Consider the following 17,287-nt stretch of genomic DNA (forward strand, 5'->3'; position numbering starts at 1 on the left):
CTCTTCCTTTTCCTTGTATTGGTTAGTATAAGGCACCTGTTACATTTTTAGATGTGCGTTCATTTCCTACACATATTCTGAATCCAGGTCTGCAATAGCTGGTATAATATCATATCAGATATGTCATATTATGAATTCAGGTGTGCAATAGTTGGTATATTTTTGTATCAGATATGTTATATTCTGTTTTTATTTAGCATAATATTGTATCAGATATTATATTCAGTTTTATTTTGTATAATTTTGTATCAGATATGTTATGTTTTGTTTTTTGTTGCATAATATTGGATGAGATATATTCGGTTGTGTTTTGTGTCTGTGGTGGTTTGTTTTGTTGTGAGGTACCTCTTTTTGAAAATACTATTTCACAACAACAGGAACTTGCATTGTTTTATTATTGAATTACTTTATTTAAAAGACAGTTGCTGTCAAATCTGCTCACTAAATAATCACTTAATGAACACATTTACAAAACCAAACAAAAAACATATTCAACTTTAAATCTTTTTTACAAAGCTTACAAAGTCACACATCACGCCAACTTATAACTTTGCCAAATACAACACACACACTAATGTCCAACAAAACAGTCAATCACGACTTCACCTGTTGAAAAGAGTGACTCTACCCTGTCAGACACAAGTCACTGTTTAGAAACAAGCAAGACCTTACACTGGTTGACCATAGGGTATGGTACTGACACAGCATACACCCCGTTTGTACCTTATAAATACTGACGGGGCTTTGACATCTATGCTTATTTAGAACCATCTGTAAACACATTGAAGCCACTTTAAAAACTGCAATACAGAGGTTTATGGTAAATTTCCCACATTGGATGGCATGCCTAAAACTGCTACTGTGACGCCATGGCACACAGCCTGTGGCTGCACAGCAACTAATGTTGATCATTTGTATACGCATGTATGAAGCTCACATAATAACAATGATAGACTCCCTAAAACCATCTTTGTATGCAGTATCAATTAACACAAAGAATCATATTTGAACTGATTATTGAAAGGTACTTTTGGCTCTGTTTGTACTATGCCATTGAGCAACAGCCAAATAGTGCTGTGAACGGTTTTAAAACACATGTGCCCTTCTAAGGAGGCCTTTTAGTGCATTCTATAATTCAATGTCATGTAAACTGGTCCATGGATATGGACTTGAGCTGCACAGACTCCAGAGCTGGTCTATGGAATATGAAGCTGATATTTTTAGTTTCCAAAACAATCCTTGTGGTACAGTATCTGTCCCACTGCAAGGTGCCCCATTTGCCATCTTGACAGCACCGAACGTAGCAACAGAGTCATCAACAACAGAGTTTTCAATGGATATCACCTCCAGTCAACTACTATGGCACAAAGAAGTTATGATTTACACAGTGAAAGTTTACATTGCAATACCGTTATTGGCCTGCCATGGGACCTCAGTGGCCCCATTCTGACAGAGGTACGAGCTGCCATGCTTCAACTCTCAAAAGCTCTATTAGCAAGCTAGCTACCTAGCTTCTTACTCAGAACGCGCTACTCCTGCACCTGGGGTCGTGGGTTAAAGCTGCTGTTACCTGTGGCTGATCAAATCTTTACACTGTAGCCAGCTACACAGTTCACAGTTGTGTGGCAAACAGCGGCAGGCTCAGAAGAGACGGATGGTGGGCTGTCTTAACAAATGAAACATTATAGACATAACACAAGCTGGGGTACTAAAATCAAAGTTTAAAATAAGAGACAACTAGGATTCTATTTTAATCTTAATACGTAGTATTTGCTTTTTGGTTTGTAAATGTTTCATCTCCTTGGATACTGATGGTATGTAATTTAAGCAAACTGTGCAGAGATGACGCCCTGCTCTATACATCACTGCAGACAAAGTGATCCTAGTTTTAGTGATTTAGTTTCCTGGTTCGTTGGGCCAATCGTATGTCCCAAAACACAACTTCAACATTGCACCAAGAGATAGAAGTTTGCTTTTCACTACTTCCACAATATATTCAGAAAAAAAACATGTTCTGTCAGAGAGTGATCTTGGAAGAACAAGGAAACAAAAGCGTTCTAAAAAAAAACATCCAAAACAAAGGCTTGGTATCCCCCTACCCAAAACACAAATGGATTGTAGCCACCATGGATTTAACAAAGTCATAACAAAAGGCATGCAGTGCGTCTCATCAACTCACCCACCCCAAACAATCCATCGTAGCGTCTGACACCACCATAAAGTTTATAAAATAACTTACTGAAAAAGACTGTGCCTGTATAAGAAAGGGTCATTCAGAAAGCCATACTGCTCCTCTATGATCCACAAGTTAAAATCACAGACACAGATTATCCTCTTGCTATGCAATGTCATTCAGTGCGTATAATTGGACAAACAAACATACGTACAAAGTATCAGTTGTTTTTTTCTTCCGTCTATATGTTTCCGATATAAAGTGCTGCATCCTGTACTCCAACGTGTAGCAGATGTGCAGTAGCAGTAGCCGGCCTGCAGAGGGCCTGATGCGCTGCGGCTTCACCCCCTCTCTGTGTGAGTGTGAGTGTGAGTGTGCGTGTGGATGGGTGAGTTCCAGTCTATAGAAAATGAGACGAGGGGTGTGTGTGTGTGTGTGTGTGTGTGTGTGGAGCTTCAGCCCTGGCCCCCTGGGCTCCACTGCTAGGTGAACAGGCTGTGGAAGAGGAACACACACACACACAGAGAAGCTACCATCAGCACTTCATTGATGCAGTGGAGATAAGGGACTTGGCAATGAAATGTATACTGTATGTAAGCGAGAGAGAGAGAGAGAGAGAGAGAGAGAGAGAGAGAGAGAGAGAGATGCTACTTACCAGCTTTCCCTAACAGCCTCAATGTCACTCAGGAGATTCTGTGCCAAACAAATTCCAAATATCTGAGGATACAAAAGACCACACGGAGATAGAACAGAGCTATTAGTGTCCTCCTCGGTTCAGACCAGCACATGATGGAGATGGGTTAACCACTAATTATGGACTTTTCATTACCCTTACAATGCTACTATTTAGCAAAAAGAGTAATAAAAGTGTAATAAAATTAGCTATTCATTCTAAAACGTATAGGAACTAAAACCTATGGACTAATGCAACAGGATCAAAATGCTGGTGTACTCGTAAATTAGATGTATTTGTGATTAGATGTGTACGTAGAGGGTATACCAAGACTGTAAAATTATCAACAGTTTGTATAATTTGATTTGTTCAAAGTACACTGCACTTTTACTAAATTTCATAGGTAGCTGTAGGCTGGTAATTGGTTTCCATTTATGGAGTTGAAAATGAATACAGTTGTATGCACTGATTTAGAAATATGTCATTATTCACAGCTAGCCGCTGATATGCCATCCATACCGGTACTGTACTTCACGCACCCTTACGTCAAGTGTGTCAGAGCATGACCTTATTCATGTCCTAATTAGCTCCATACTTCCTCTCCTCTCCTCTCCTCTCCTCTCCGCCTCACCTGAAGTAGGGCGATGCCTATGAAGATGCCAGCCACCACGGTTAGATTCTCCTGGAGCCACTTCTCAAACTGAGGGACGCAGCCTTTAGTGTTGATGAATGTCCTCTGCTCCAAGTCCTGGCAACAACATGGGCAAACACTCAGTAGTCTGAGGTAATTTCTCATTAAACAAAAAACATCAGTAACATGAAGTGCACTCTATATTCACAATATCTAAGGTTAGGGGTTTGTAGAGGTCTGATTGGCTCCTCCAAGGTGCTTATATTTTCAGAGTGGCTTGTCTGTTTGTAACATTACAAATACACAACTGGTCTGATTTTGATGAGACTTGGTGGCATCAAGCAACTCACCGGCTACCTCACTAATTATACTTTTGCAATATGGCATTCACGTTTTGTTTGCCTGGTATTCCACTCCATAATCCATAATGCAGTATTATGGCATATGCCCTCTACTGGTCATCACAAGAAAATGCTTCTTCTTCTCAGCCACTCAAAACAAAAGGAGGAGTTTTGGAAAACACATGGGAGATCACAGAGGTTCCCATGGGAATTAATGGACGTTAGGTTGACCTGCATAGGTACACAAAGCTGAGGTCTTCACCTTCTGAGTGCACCTCTAGTTCAAACACTGCATGGTGATGTCAGAGACAATCATCAGATGCAGTCCATCATTTAACATTTCTCAGAGACTTGCAGTAGCACACATCTCAATATAGTTTGGATATGTTTGCCAGTGAATCGCTGCCAGCTAATGTTTATACTGTAAAACACTGTGAGAGAATTGATGTTATGTCCAGAGGAGGAGGGCTTTTGCCTTTATGTAGGTACAGTGTATGTTCCTTTCACAGTAGAGAGACACAGGAGGCAAGTGGGAGAGAGAGATGGTTTGGGAAATGACCGCAGGTTGTAATCAAACCTGCGTCCCCATGGACACTTACAGGGGAGCTACACCAGGCGCATAACTGAAGCGTTCCGTTCACGTGCAGCCGTTAATAATCACTATAATCAATGGGAGTAGCTACACCAGACGTGACAGTGGCGCGTACATTAAAAAAAAAAATAGACCAGTCTTTTAAAAATGATTTTACGCGTTGTGAATGGAACGCTTCAGTTACGCGCCTGGTGTAGCTCCTCTGTTAGATCCGGATGTGGTCTGTGGTATGGGACTATGGGTTCTGCCTCTTGTGCCACAGCTCCCCCCAGAAAGAGCATGATTGTGTGCTTCATAACAAAGCAATCTCTATTCACATCATGTGCATATCTTTATTAGCTACCTCAAGAGACGGCCTGTTCGGTATAAATGGCTGGACTATAAAATCAACTGGAGACTGATTCACATTCTACTCAGCAGCAGAAAGCAGTACATTTTCCATCATTTGACACAGATTCCTGCATCACCACAACAGTCATGCCTGACAGCCTGACTGGGTCTCTAGCTGAGAAGCGGGGGAAGAGTCTCTGACGTACACAACCTTGTTGTTTATTTTCTTTATTCTTCTCCTCTACGCCTCTTCTACTCTTTCTTTCATGGTCTATTTTCTCTAACGCTCTCTCTCCCTCTCTCTCTCTCTCTCTCTCTCTCTCTCCCCCTCTCTCTCCCTCCTCTCTATTTCCCAGCTTACTCGGGAGAGGCACATTGTTTCGGTATGAGTAATGGTAGGCGGACCAACAGACGGCTCATTCAAAACAATGAAATCACCATGGATCAGATGGGAAGGAGAGAGAAGTAAGTCCAGCTGGGGGGAGAACCACTCAAAGACAGACCACAGAATGCTGACGGACGGGGTTCGGAAATCTGACAGACCAACGGGCAACCTCATAAATAGCTCAACATCTCAAATGGCGGAACCACCCAAGAGTATTCCATTTGACCCCAGAGATTTCCCCTGACATTTTGGAGCTGTTCACAGGCTCTTTGCAAGCACAAGAAGGTTGAACTAATCTGATGATGGTGTTTTCTTTTAGCGGTCATTTTGAAAGATTTCTTTCTTTACCAAAAGCCATACTCATTTTTACTGGTTGGATCACATCACAAATCTGTTACAATCAGGGGGGATTGTACAAGTTTTCCACTCCCTTTCATGTCTGAAATGTTCTCTCTCTCTCAATCTCTCTCCCTCTCTTCCTCCCTCTCCCTCTCCCTCTCACATTCATTATCAACAGCTCCTTTTCACAGATCTCTCCATCTGATCAGCATCCCACTCTCCTATAACCACTCCTTTGCACACCAAAGAGGGAGGAGAAAGTATCAGTACTACTGTCGCACTTACGGGTTTGGCGCGTATGTCGTAACCACATTGAGTGTTGATCACATCCTCCTGGTAAAAGAAAAGGCACATTAGTCCAGTAATTACAAGCTTGATTCAAAGTGAGTGAAATACAGTACACTTTTATTTATCTGATACCACGGCCTAACTTCACCATTAACTTCTTTGCCCTGTTCTACTACTGTTGAGTTCATATCCGTCCTCACAGAGGACAGTCGGGGCAAAATGAACAACAGAATGGAGTAACACACTATGAATAATGTTTAAAGGCTCACCCACCTCACAGTAACATGTTGAATGTTTAACTAACATGAATGGGATTAGTGTGTGTGTGTGTGTGTGTGTGTGTGTGTGTGTGTACATACAGCAGGGTCCTTGGTGCAGCAGGAGAATGGCACCCCGCACTTTTCCCGGCTCAGGTTGGTGTCTGTGCAGTTGAAGTAGATGTTCAGATCCCAGTCTTTAGGGCCGTAGGCTCCACAACACTCCCACTGCAGACAGACAGACAAGCAGTCACAATGAAGTAATCGCTGCATATAGCTGCTGTGCATTATGCACTCTGTTCACTGTGTGTGTGTGTGTGTGTGTGTGCAGAGAGAGAGAGAGAGAGATCAAAAAGATGAGTGTCCACCACTCACATATTCTTGGGTGAAGTCAATGAGGTTCTGCAGGTCAATGTCGTCCCGGTAGGCTCGGATGTTGTTGTTGATGAAGAACTTGAGCTGGTCCTTGATCCAGTCTTTAAAGACGAATGCCAGCACACCGGCAGTTAGCTCCAGGAAAAATATGATCCCCAGGAACACGGAAAACTGTAGGCCAAAACAGTCAGAATCAATCATCGCGGTTTGTTTCAACATAATATTAACTACCTCTAAAGCACTGCTACATGTCAAAATGGATTTTATATAATAAAAAAAGAAACACAACACTACAGTGTTTCTTTCCAGGAATCTTCTGTACGATATGTCATAGACCCACAAGCTCATTCCCAAATTAGTCACCCTCTCTGCCTTCCCAGATCTATCAAATAAAGAGCAACAGAGGCATGTTTCACAGATGAGCCACTACAACAGCCAAACTCATTTCTCAACCCTAAAAGGTGCAGCTCCAGCTGAGCAAGTGGACATGTCAACTTAGTCTCTTGGTGCCAAGTTGCCGAGAGGTCAAGACTTGGGTAATCGTCTTTGAATATTCCAAAACACATCTGAAGTGGGACAGAGCTCAGTTAACCATTGGGAATTAAATCTGGTCTTTCACACACTGCAATAACTTCTACCAAAACTGAGCAAAGTCTGTGTTACGATACGGTAAGGCCACGGCTCACTGTTGTCTAGGGTGTTCTGCATATAACTAAAGCCCTCCGCACTCGCAACCCAACAAAGCAACACAAACACAGAAAGACCTAACCTATGCCCTGCACGCTAGCCCTACGTGTGGTGCACAAACTTGGAAGTAGGTCCTAACAGTGTGTGAATGCGATGTGTGTGTGTCAGCTTGGCAAGAGCCTCAGAGAGCGGTCAACATACCTGTGGCGTGCTGGCACTCTCTGCCCGGTGCTCTTCTTTACTTGGACCAGCCCACGCTGGTTTGGGTTGTAAGTTCACGTTTTTGTTTTCTTAAAGTGGTGTAAAATCCAGTGTGAAAGATGGTTCTAATGCCACGGTTCATGGCTAAACGAAAGGGAGAACCTTAGCCCTGCTCCCACCATAGGCCTCAACTCATTGTCTCAGAATCTCCCTGATTGAGAGAACAGGTGTCCTTTTACCAATTAGCCACAGGTAGTGACATCACTGAAGCTCCGCCTGTAAGTCAGTGCTATCCCTACACTGGGTGCCTCTCATCATGCCTCCTCGATCCTCGATGCTCGATCCTCGGGGGGCGTTCCCACTGATCTATAACTAACACTGGATAGACTATCCCATTGTTTCCCCCCCATCATTCTTTATGTAGATCAGTGAGGATCGAGGCATCGAGGAGCGAGGGAGGACGTATAAATGCTGCATGAGACGCACCCCATGTGACCCTAACCTATCCTAACAGTCTGTAAGAAAAAGATGGCTTCAGTTCCAAGGATCTCCATGACAACCACAAGAGTCCTGTAACCTAGGATTTCCTAGATGCCCTGAAAACGGCATCTAACAGGAAGAGAAATCCCCACCATCCCTTCTCACCACTCCCACTAAAGCCTCAGAGAGGGAAGAGCCAGAGCAAGAGTGAGGCTGTGTCCTGAGAAACTATCAAGTGTGTCTGTGAGAGGTACCGGTTAATGTTTATGTTTGTGGATATGTTTGTGTGTGTGTGTGTGTGTGTGTGTGTGTGTGTGTGTGTGTAGGGGGGAGGCAGAGGAGAGAGGACAGAGGAACTTACAAATTTGAGAAGGAAAGAGTTCTCCCGCAGTGCTCCAATACAGCCAGCAAATCCGAGGATAAACATCACACCTCCCACCACCAAGAAAAGCCACACTGGGTCGAAGCCTCCCAAGTCAGTGATGGAGGAAATGTTGGACAGCACTCCCTATGAGAGAGAGGGGGGGGGGGGGGGGGTAGAAGCAATTACTCATGACAGAATAAGAAAGAAAGAAAGAAAAGGAGTAAGATAGTTTGGATGAATGACTCCAGCATATTTCCACCCAACATACTCAATATGATGAATAGAATCTCAATGATTCACCATCACTACGTTTGAGTCCACTTTTCATGTTACTTATGGGTCACTTTCACCCACAGCACTGAAATGACAATTACGCAGACAAAACGTAATAAGCATGCACGCACACACACACGCACGCACGCACGCACGCACGCACGCACGCACGCACGCACGCACGCACGCACGCACGCACGCACGCACGCACGCACGCACGCACGCACGCACGCACGCACGCACGCACGCACGCACGCACACACACACACACACACACTTTAAACCTACTGTACAGCTCCTTTCTGGGATTCTGTAGTAAGATGCCGACACAATATAGCAGCCTCCATGGAGAGGAAGCGTTCCCTGTATTTACAGGTAATTATACACAACTGAGAAAAAGAAACACTATATTCCATCTCTACTCATAAACGGGCTTAAATCTTACACACAGTAGCTTTAAAATCTTCACTCAAAATAAGACATGGTGGGTGCTGAGATCATTTCAGCACACCACTTAATAAGCTTTTCTGCAGGAAACAACCGCATTCCTGTCTTCTATAGTCAGACATGGCTGCCTCTCTCCCTCTCTCTGGCTGGATGGAGTAAAGTATGGGTGTGGTGCCCCAGCTCTACTCTCTGCCCTTTCTCTTTAAGACCAGAAAAAAATGTGCTTTGCTGGCGTTTGTAATCTTCTTACATGTATATCCAAGGCAAAAAAGCTAAAAAAGGCAACCATGAACTAAACAGGAATTCAGTGTCATTGCCATAATCTTGGATCCCTTTAAAATGTATATTCCAAAGAGTGGTATATAGAATGGATAAGACAGAACATGGCACAATGTTAATGACTGTAGTGCACTTTCTGGCTACTATTCTCAATGCGTTAAAATAATGGGCAAGAGACCACTGCTTGGTTCCCATATGTATAAGTTCCCATGTGTGTAACTACAATTTGAACCCTGATCTGAATCTTATATGATCTGCCTCATCTCAAGGCCAGCCTGTCCTGTACCATACACATGATGATGTATGGCCTCCCATGGTACTGTCTCTCTCAGACGAGGGGAGACGCAACTCAGGAAATGAGTCCGATCGTGGACAAAGGGCAGCGGAGAGCGGAGAGCGGAGAGCGGAGCACAGATGTCAGGAGATTAAGGCCACGCACTGATGTCCCAGTCCCCTCCCCGCCTCCATCTCCTGTCAGCAGCACACAGCCAGCCCATGCTACACACCACTGAGGCTGCAGTGCGCTGCTGTCATGGGCCCAAAGTCACACACACACACACACACACTGCGGTCATAAAGGCCATAGTGCTGCATGACTCTGCTGGTGCAAGGAGGGAAGTTGCAGGAACCTACTTGATGCAGTGTTTCATATACAATAATGTAGAGTACATAACCGCTTGGGTCCCTGCAGACAAACCAAAGCAACTTTACCTTTTCGACAAGGTGATCCTTAACAAGTCGATTACCGAATGTTGCACAATGTAGCCCGTTTGGGCTAGTTCTAGGATGCTAAGATCACACACGCAAAAGTTCAATTAGACGCCATTGCTTCACACGTGTAGCGTATTGTTCACTGATCAAAGGCAGGTAGAGTTAGCCAGAGTCTTAAATGCTTCAACCTCTATCAATATGGACATGCTATGTACATCTTTACATCAGTGAGATGTGTCAAAAACCATGAGCACCAAAGTAGACTATGGTCAAATGACCATGCTGACCATGACCCCTCTACCTTTGGTGGCCATAAAGTCTGAATTTGTGTCTGTTCCTTGGTTATTTATACAGATATATAGACAATATATATCATTTTGAGAGTATGTCTCCTCCTCTGCTGAGCAAAGGTTCTGGCCTATGCAGTATAGACTCCTGTCCCTAAGAGTTTGGCCATTTACAGTAAGTATATGAGTTTGGCCATTTAAGCAAATAAAAGCCTGCCCTGGGCTATTAATCGTAATGGTTTTGATGGTACTTTCCTGTAGCATACTTGCCCCAAGGCTATCACTATGCTATTTCATTGTAAATGCATACTAAGGTTTTACTCCACTACTACAGTACTCCAAGTAGCGTTGCTTTGGTGGTGCCCAATGAAAGTATCATCCACAGGTTGTTCTTAGACAAGAGTTGTCCTCTAAGTGATTCCAAGCTTCAGATGGCACCATGTAAAGAGCACATCTAGAATCTAGAGGGCACCCATTCACAGAGCTCACCTTTTCATTCCATGCCCAGAGCCCAATGCCCAGGAAGGCAACTCCCAGGAGCTGAAAGAGAAAGAAGGCCAAAGGTAAGAGACATTGTTTATCCAACAACTACATACATACAGTACATACATTGCGGTGAGCTTATCCTGGCTTGTCTGTTTTCTTAACTTTGCCTATGTCCACTAACAGACTGGGAGGGTTATGCTATAATCACTGTTTTCCTTCTGTTCCCAGAGGCCAAGTTAAATCCCATAGAGACTCAGAGTTACAGTTTCTTGACTTTCACGCTCACTTGACCAAACCCGAGTGAGTAAGTACTGGTGATTTACACATTTCATTAGTGTAGCTCTTAAAAAACCAAACAAACAAAAAGAAAGAAATTCAGTATATGATGACTATGGCTTCAAGCATCACTGTTGCCGTTCTCTTTAACAGAATGTTATATTTCCAAAATATGAGCGAAAAGTTCACCCCTGGTCCATGTGTTATCAATTACTGAGCTGAACCAGTGACTGCATTTGTGTTGGCTACCCAATGTCCTTTGCTGCTGTGTTTAAGAGCCAGGGTAAATAAAGGGGAATTGCAGGGGCTTGGGAGACACAAATCACTTTATCTACACACATTTCAGATCTCCGGCCAGAAATGCAGGAGAGGGGCAATACTGCCATGTACATTCTAACAGGCACACATATCAAGGGTTTTCAGTTGCTCTCCAATGCAGAACCAAAACATGCACCATACACTTAGTACCCTTTGAGAAATAGTATATGTGTATGCGTGTGTGTGTGTGTGTGTGTGTGTGTGTGTGTGTGTGTGTGTGTGTGTGTGTGTGTGTGTGTGTGTGTGTGTGTGTGTGTGTGTGTGTGTGTGTGTGTGACAACCCATTTGCAGTATCTTTTAGAGAGAGCTCTATGTTTAAAACAGACAATGTATTCGATATTGCTACCTGTAGCTGCATTATTAAGAAGAATGAATTGTTCATGTTCATTGTTGTAATGGCAACTCAATGCCTGCCATTCAAAATTGGCAAAAAAGTGCAACAACTTTATTGAGATGCCTTGCCTCACAGTTAGACCGAGATGCATTGCAATGCAGGTAGGTTAGGGTAACCCATTCACTTGACTCCACACGACATACCAAAGGCTAATATCTAGGGGGGAAAGCTTACTGTCCGCAGAGTGCCTATTGTAAACTTAATGTTACATCAGAAAAGCGCAAAGATAGGCGCTAAATTAAGGTTTGGGATTCAACAAGCCATTTACTTCTGTGAAAACAGAAGCGTGCATTCCTCAGTTATTTGACAAGTGCACCGCACGGAATAACACGCCCACGACTACAGTCGTAACAAAGGCAGGGGCTTTGTAGCGCAGACGGGCATCTGTTCATTCATGCGCAAGAATAATTCTGGTAGCCTAGACATAAGCTATTACAAAATTAACATTTTCATATGCCAGTTCCAAATAAAGAGATAATAATGTAAAATGTATACTACCTTTACACAAACTGGTGAATAATATTAGAAATATCGATTTAGGTTAACATGGTGGCCATAACATCCCTACACAATGCTGTCGCACAAATGTGTCTTATGAAAATGCATCCTTACCCAAAATATTATATTGAATCCAAATATGAAGTATTTTATGCAGCAGCTCACTTCATGGACGTTGAAATGTCTGTTGCCTGACATGATTGGTTCCCTAAACGCTGGAGACCAGAATAAAAACCGTTATCTGTCTTTAGAGTGAAATGGTTTCAGACCACTTTTCAGTCTCCCGATGAGCTGCGCTACCGTTCCGCTAAACACGGCATCTTGTCTCCAGTTTGTCACAGGATTCCCCTCTACGTCTGGAGTGTTGTGTTTGACAAATTTTCGATTCTGCTATTGTCAGGGCGCAGCTCCGACCGTGTACTTTCAGCACTGTTGTTCTCCGTACTTCCTGGTCAATGGCGCCATCTTATCCTGGGAAGGTGGGATCTTCCGCCGGCTCCAATGTCGTCATACCATCTCGCGAGCAGGATAGTGGTCTCTGCGTAAACTCTCATCTAGTGCATCAGACAACACAACATAGGTTACATGTCGGAGTAGGTAGGACACTTTGCACTGTTCAAACACTATATCACACAATTCAGTAATTCTAAGGACAAATAAAGGGGAAGCCTGCGCCAACATGGAAATAATAAACGCTATTGTAAAATATGTATTCACAGTTGTCCTAAATCTGTTTAATGTAGGTCTTCCGTGGTAAAATAAGGGGCTCCCTCTTGTGGAAGTTATAGTACTGCGCAAGTATGGCCAGTATGAAGCGGACATCTATCCAGGGTCAGAAAGTAAAAGTCCTGCCACTTATTTGTTCCAACCATTTAGTAAACGAGTTGATCCTAACTAGTACAACTTTTCAGTCAGCTAGGTAAGCTTATCAGTGGCATCACCTGTATTTAGTGGACAGGCAGAAGAAATACATGGCAGGACTTTTACTTTCTGAACCCGGGATGTCCTCCTCTGGGTCGGTCTGGGTATGATGTTGCAAAGTTCTTGGACTTTGACACCTGTCCTGACGCGGCATTCCACATTGCTTAATTTGAGATTGTAGGTCGGTCAGACAGACACACCACGAGGACTACCTTTAATATAGCGCGCAATAGGCTAGAGTAGGCAGCTGTGAGTGGCAGAAATATAAAACATACAGTAGCCTCGTAGGTGAAGGGAACGCTTGAGCTGCCGTCTGCACTGCAAGGAGTTTAACATAAAGGAGGAGTATTACTTTCAGAATCTGTTTGCGTGAATTTACAGCGAAAACATGGAGATAAGTCTGCCTCAGGAGGTTGGAGTTTTTATCTTGTCCTTGACTGCACCCGTTCTGCTGTGCGGAATGAACAACGTTCCTGCGATTCAAGAGTAAGATTACATTTAGATTAAATTCATTATATAGGCCTACATAGAATGAGTGTTAAAGTATTAAAAGACCATGTCGTTTTTTGAATGAGGGGTGTGTATCAGTGTCATACCAAAGTGTACCAGTAGAGTGCTCTGGAAACCCATTTTTGGTGTAGTCGTGTGTGATAACTTTTAACAACATTTCAGTTCACACACACACACACACACACACACACACACACACACACACACACACACACACACACACACACACACACACACAGAGAGAGAGAGAGAGAGAGAGAGAGAGATGTGAGCTATTTCTTACCTTTAGTCATGATAAGAAGTCACTATACTGTATGCATGCAATAATCCTATGACAGTTATAAATATGCTTAAACCACTTACAATCAATGGATCAGATTCAGATTAATAAATTAGGCCACTGGAGTTAATGAGCAGCAGTTAATGACTGTAAAGGGCTATCTGTGAGGACCATCCATCATGTTGAGCTACGTCTCCACAGACCTGCGCTGATCCTGGCGATGGGAGCCGTGGTCCTGCTGTCTGTCTCTCTTGTGGTCTACCTGCCCATGCGACACAAAAAGGCTGTGGACCCACTTTATTACGGTACCTAATTTCAGTCAAGCCACTCTCTAATGGAATGTGTGTGTGTGTGTGTGTGTGTGTGTGTGTGTGTGTGTGTGTTTGCATGTGTGTGGATGTGGTGGTGGTGTGTGTGTGAGGGGGGGGGGGGGGGGGTTGGTATGTACAGTATATGTGTGTCAGTGTTATTTCAGTATTACTTTATTCATTGCAACCTTGGCCGGGGTCGCCGGCGTCCTCTATCCATCTTTGTTTGGGGCATATTCATTCCTGCAGGGGCACCTCTCTGCTCTTATTGATCCCTTTGTCACTCTTCATTTGTGTGGCATGCCCTGCAACCCCAATCCTGTTCACTCACCCCAGTCATCACCAGCGCTGCATGGGCTTAAGCGCAGAGATGTGCCCTCCTCTGCTTCCACTCTTGACAGCATCAGGGGAAGTCACCCTTTGGGGGACCTTAATATAAATGGGCATCCCTTTGGGTCTGCAAGCCAGCCTCATTACCTTCCTCCCACTGCAGCATAAATCAATTTTCTGGAAGGAGTAAATTGATGGAGAATAGTCCAGACGAAAGGGTGGAGGAGGAAGCAAAGAAACAGGAAAAGGATGGATATTTTGCTAAGAAAGATGGTGTGTGTGTGTGTGTGTGTGTGTGTGTGAGAGAGAGAGAGAGAGAGAGAGAGAGAGAGAGAAAGAGTAGAGAGAGTAAGTTTGTTTTGTTCTGCAGTGTTTGCAGTGCTCTCATTCACCTGCATGGTTGGACTAACAAATGCACTGGAGCAGGATGGACTCATCAAGGGTTTCATGGCATTCTACCTCAAGAAGGTACACATAAGATCATCTTGCACACACCCTCATATGCCCTTTTTAACCAAAGCGACTTACAACATGGTAAAACCATTTAAGCTTTTAAGAGCAATTCTAACAACAAATTTAAAAACCACAAAAGTTGAACATGCCCTCAGTCGTAATCAAACTATTTGCATTTCAGGGGGAGCCGTATCTCTCCACATCGTATGCCATCATGATGTGTTACTGGGATGGCATTGTGCACTTCATCCTCCAGCTGCTGATGCTGCGACGCCTGAGCCAAGGGTAAGGGTGCACAGGGAGGCGTGGCTGCAGCTACAGTAGTATACTGTAGTATTGCATTGGCTTTGGGTCCTCAACCTACTCTCTACTCAAGTGCATGCCACTTATTCAACTTTGCTTGTTCTTTAGTTCTTAGCAATACTGTATGTAAGAATAAGTTCATTTATACACCTCATCACTGTCAGTGTTACACAAACGTAATGCGTAAATGTGTGTGTTTTTATTTTAATCTTTTCTTGAATGGTGTAAGGTAGTGTATAACTTCAGAATGCTGAAGCAGACTGCCAAAAGATGGATAACGAGACAAAAACATTCACCATATTCTATTAATAATGTAAGGACAGACTTGACTGTTTTCACAGATGTCCAACCCAAACGTAATATGTCAAGCCAATCATCTGCCTTGCCTGCAAGGCCCTGGTTGTAGTGATTGGTCTGTCAGTCATTCAATCACTACACAGTTCAGTCAGTCAATCCCGTCCATTCCCATTCCCATTGGCTACAGCCTGCAGGCTGGCAAGCAAACCCTCATATACTGAGGGAAGAGAAGCATAGAACCGGGTATAGGGAGACCACTGTGGTGTTACTGAGTGTTCTCATGTCACAGAGTGTGTGTGTGTGTACTGCGCAAGTAGAAGGCATGAGGGATGTAATTTGGGGAAAATGGTCAAGACTCAAAGCACCAGTGCACTCATTGTAACTGTTCCATCAGTGGTCATAGGAGGAGGTCTGTGGCTATCGCATGGGCTGGTTCACAGACACGGCGCAGTGACAGCAGGGTTGTGTTCATAGGAGGAGGTCTGTGGCTATTGCATGGGCCGGTTCACAGACACGGAGCAGTGACAGCAGGGTTGTGTTCAGAAGGGCTCATGGGGCCAAAGGAGGCCATACTGTACTGTAAACACACAGGCGTTTTGTTTACTGTTTGTTTTCTCTCTGCAGGACGTCGTTCCGCAGCCTCGGCCTGTTCTGGGCTGGCTCTTCTATTGCCAATCAGATCGTGTTCATCCCAGGCATTGTCATTGGTTAGTCATTTGTTTTCTTCTTATTCATACAGTACACACACACACAAACAAACAAACACACACCGACACACACATACACTGTTTGAATCAGTCTGCTCGCAGACTTTTTGGTTTGGTTGCAAACTTCTAACGCCTGAATCTTTAAAAGTGGGCTTGTCTGCTGTTTATTTATTCACTGGTTTTGCTGGGCAGGTAAATATGGCAGCGGTATTCTTCCTGCTTTCTGGCGCAACATCCCTTTCCTGCTGCTGCCGATCTGCGCTGCTGTGGCGCTCCTGCGTCGGCCCAGAGAGATGCCAGTCATCCCTGCAGATGAGGTGAGTGCTGACAGAGAGCATGCTAACCTAGTTAGCATTTATGAGCTGTAGCAGAGGACATGCTGTGCTGGAAATCCCCTCAGGACTCTATGACAGAGGAAAAGGGTGAAAAGGGTTGAATGTGCAATGCATGTCTTGTGTGTGTAGGTTTTTGAATGTGTCTGATTGTATACTGTATATGTTGTAAGTATGTGCATACTTGTGTGTGTGAGTACATGTTGGATCAATGGCCTGTCTGTGAGAGCATATTTACTGTACCTCCACCAAGTAGGTTATGTTTTCATCAGGGTTCGTTTGGCCGTCTGTCTGTCTGTCTGTTTGTTTGTCTGTTTGTTCGCAAGATAACTCAAAAAGTTATGGATGGATTTCAACAAAACTTTCAGGGAAGGTCTGAAATGACCCAAGGAAGACATTTTGACTTTTTGAGTGATCCGTATTATACCGTCTGGATCCTGGAAGCCTTGGTGGAGGTCTGCGCTCTAGGAGTGCTTTTCTAGTTATACCTGTATTGGGTTGTGTTTCTCCAGGTGGCAGCTCAGCAGAAGAAGAGTGTGTTGACTCGGCCCGTTGACCTGCTGCTGTCCCTGATGCTGCTGGGAGGGATGGCCTTCACTCTGCTCAGGGCTTTTGTGAGTCTTCGTCATCTAAGTTCAGGACCACTTTGTCCAGTGTTCGTCCTGTTTTTGCCATGTACCCATCTGCCTATCTGAACATGCAAGCCCTTCAAAAAGAGTAGCTGTGTGTACATCCCACCTGGCAGGTGCAGGACAAATGGA

General features: G+C 44.0%; 2 protein-coding genes across 2 annotated transcripts in view; one reads left to right on the top strand and one right to left on the bottom strand.

The window, feature by feature from the left end:
* Window positions 1-386: 386 nt before the first annotated feature.
* On the bottom strand, window positions 387-12,595 carry tspan5b (tetraspanin 5b). Its single transcript, XM_062523782.1, has 9 exons — window positions 12,200-12,595; window positions 10,603-10,653; window positions 8,114-8,260; window positions 6,385-6,555; window positions 6,112-6,237; window positions 5,750-5,797; window positions 3,478-3,594; window positions 2,829-2,890; window positions 387-2,668 (listed from the first exon to the last, which is right to left on the bottom strand). The coding sequence occupies exons 1-9, from the start codon at window positions 12,281-12,283 to the stop codon at window positions 2,656-2,658; spliced, it is 819 nt and encodes a 272-aa protein (XP_062379766.1). The 5' UTR covers window positions 12,284-12,595; the 3' UTR covers window positions 387-2,655.
* A 606-nt stretch (window positions 12,596-13,201) lies between these two features.
* Window positions 13,202-17,287, top strand: part of tm6sf2a (transmembrane 6 superfamily member 2a) — a 6,010-nt gene continuing 1,924 nt past the window's right edge. The window contains exons 1-7 of the mRNA XM_062555558.1: window positions 13,202-13,492; window positions 13,998-14,101; window positions 14,805-14,902; window positions 15,069-15,172; window positions 16,112-16,194; window positions 16,387-16,511; window positions 17,039-17,140. Coding sequence (XP_062411542.1) covers window positions 13,395-13,492; window positions 13,998-14,101; window positions 14,805-14,902; window positions 15,069-15,172; window positions 16,112-16,194; window positions 16,387-16,511; window positions 17,039-17,140 — 714 coding nt within the window. The 5' untranslated portion in view covers window positions 13,202-13,394. The remainder of the gene's footprint in view (window positions 13,493-13,997; window positions 14,102-14,804; window positions 14,903-15,068; window positions 15,173-16,111; window positions 16,195-16,386; window positions 16,512-17,038; window positions 17,141-17,287) is intronic.

The sequence above is a fragment of the Sardina pilchardus genome, chromosome 2 (assembly GCF_963854185.1).
Source record: "Sardina pilchardus chromosome 2, fSarPil1.1, whole genome shotgun sequence".
NCBI classification, from domain to species: Eukaryota; Metazoa; Chordata; class Actinopteri; order Clupeiformes; family Clupeidae; genus Sardina; species Sardina pilchardus.

Bases quoted from the DNA above. Each gene is read 5' to 3' on its own strand.
- tspan5b (XM_062523782.1), bottom strand. From the start codon at position 12,283: ATGTCAGGCAACAGACATTTCAACGTCCATGAAGTGAGCTGCTGCATA. The intron at 8,261-10,602 runs GTGAGCTCTGTG...TCTCTCTCATAG, and splicing joins TCTGGGCATGGAATGAAAAG to GGAGTGCTGTCCAACATTTC. The intron at 2,891-3,477 runs GTGAGGCGGAGA...TTGTATCCTCAG, and splicing joins TAGGCATCGCCCTACTTCAG to ATATTTGGAATTTGTTTGGC.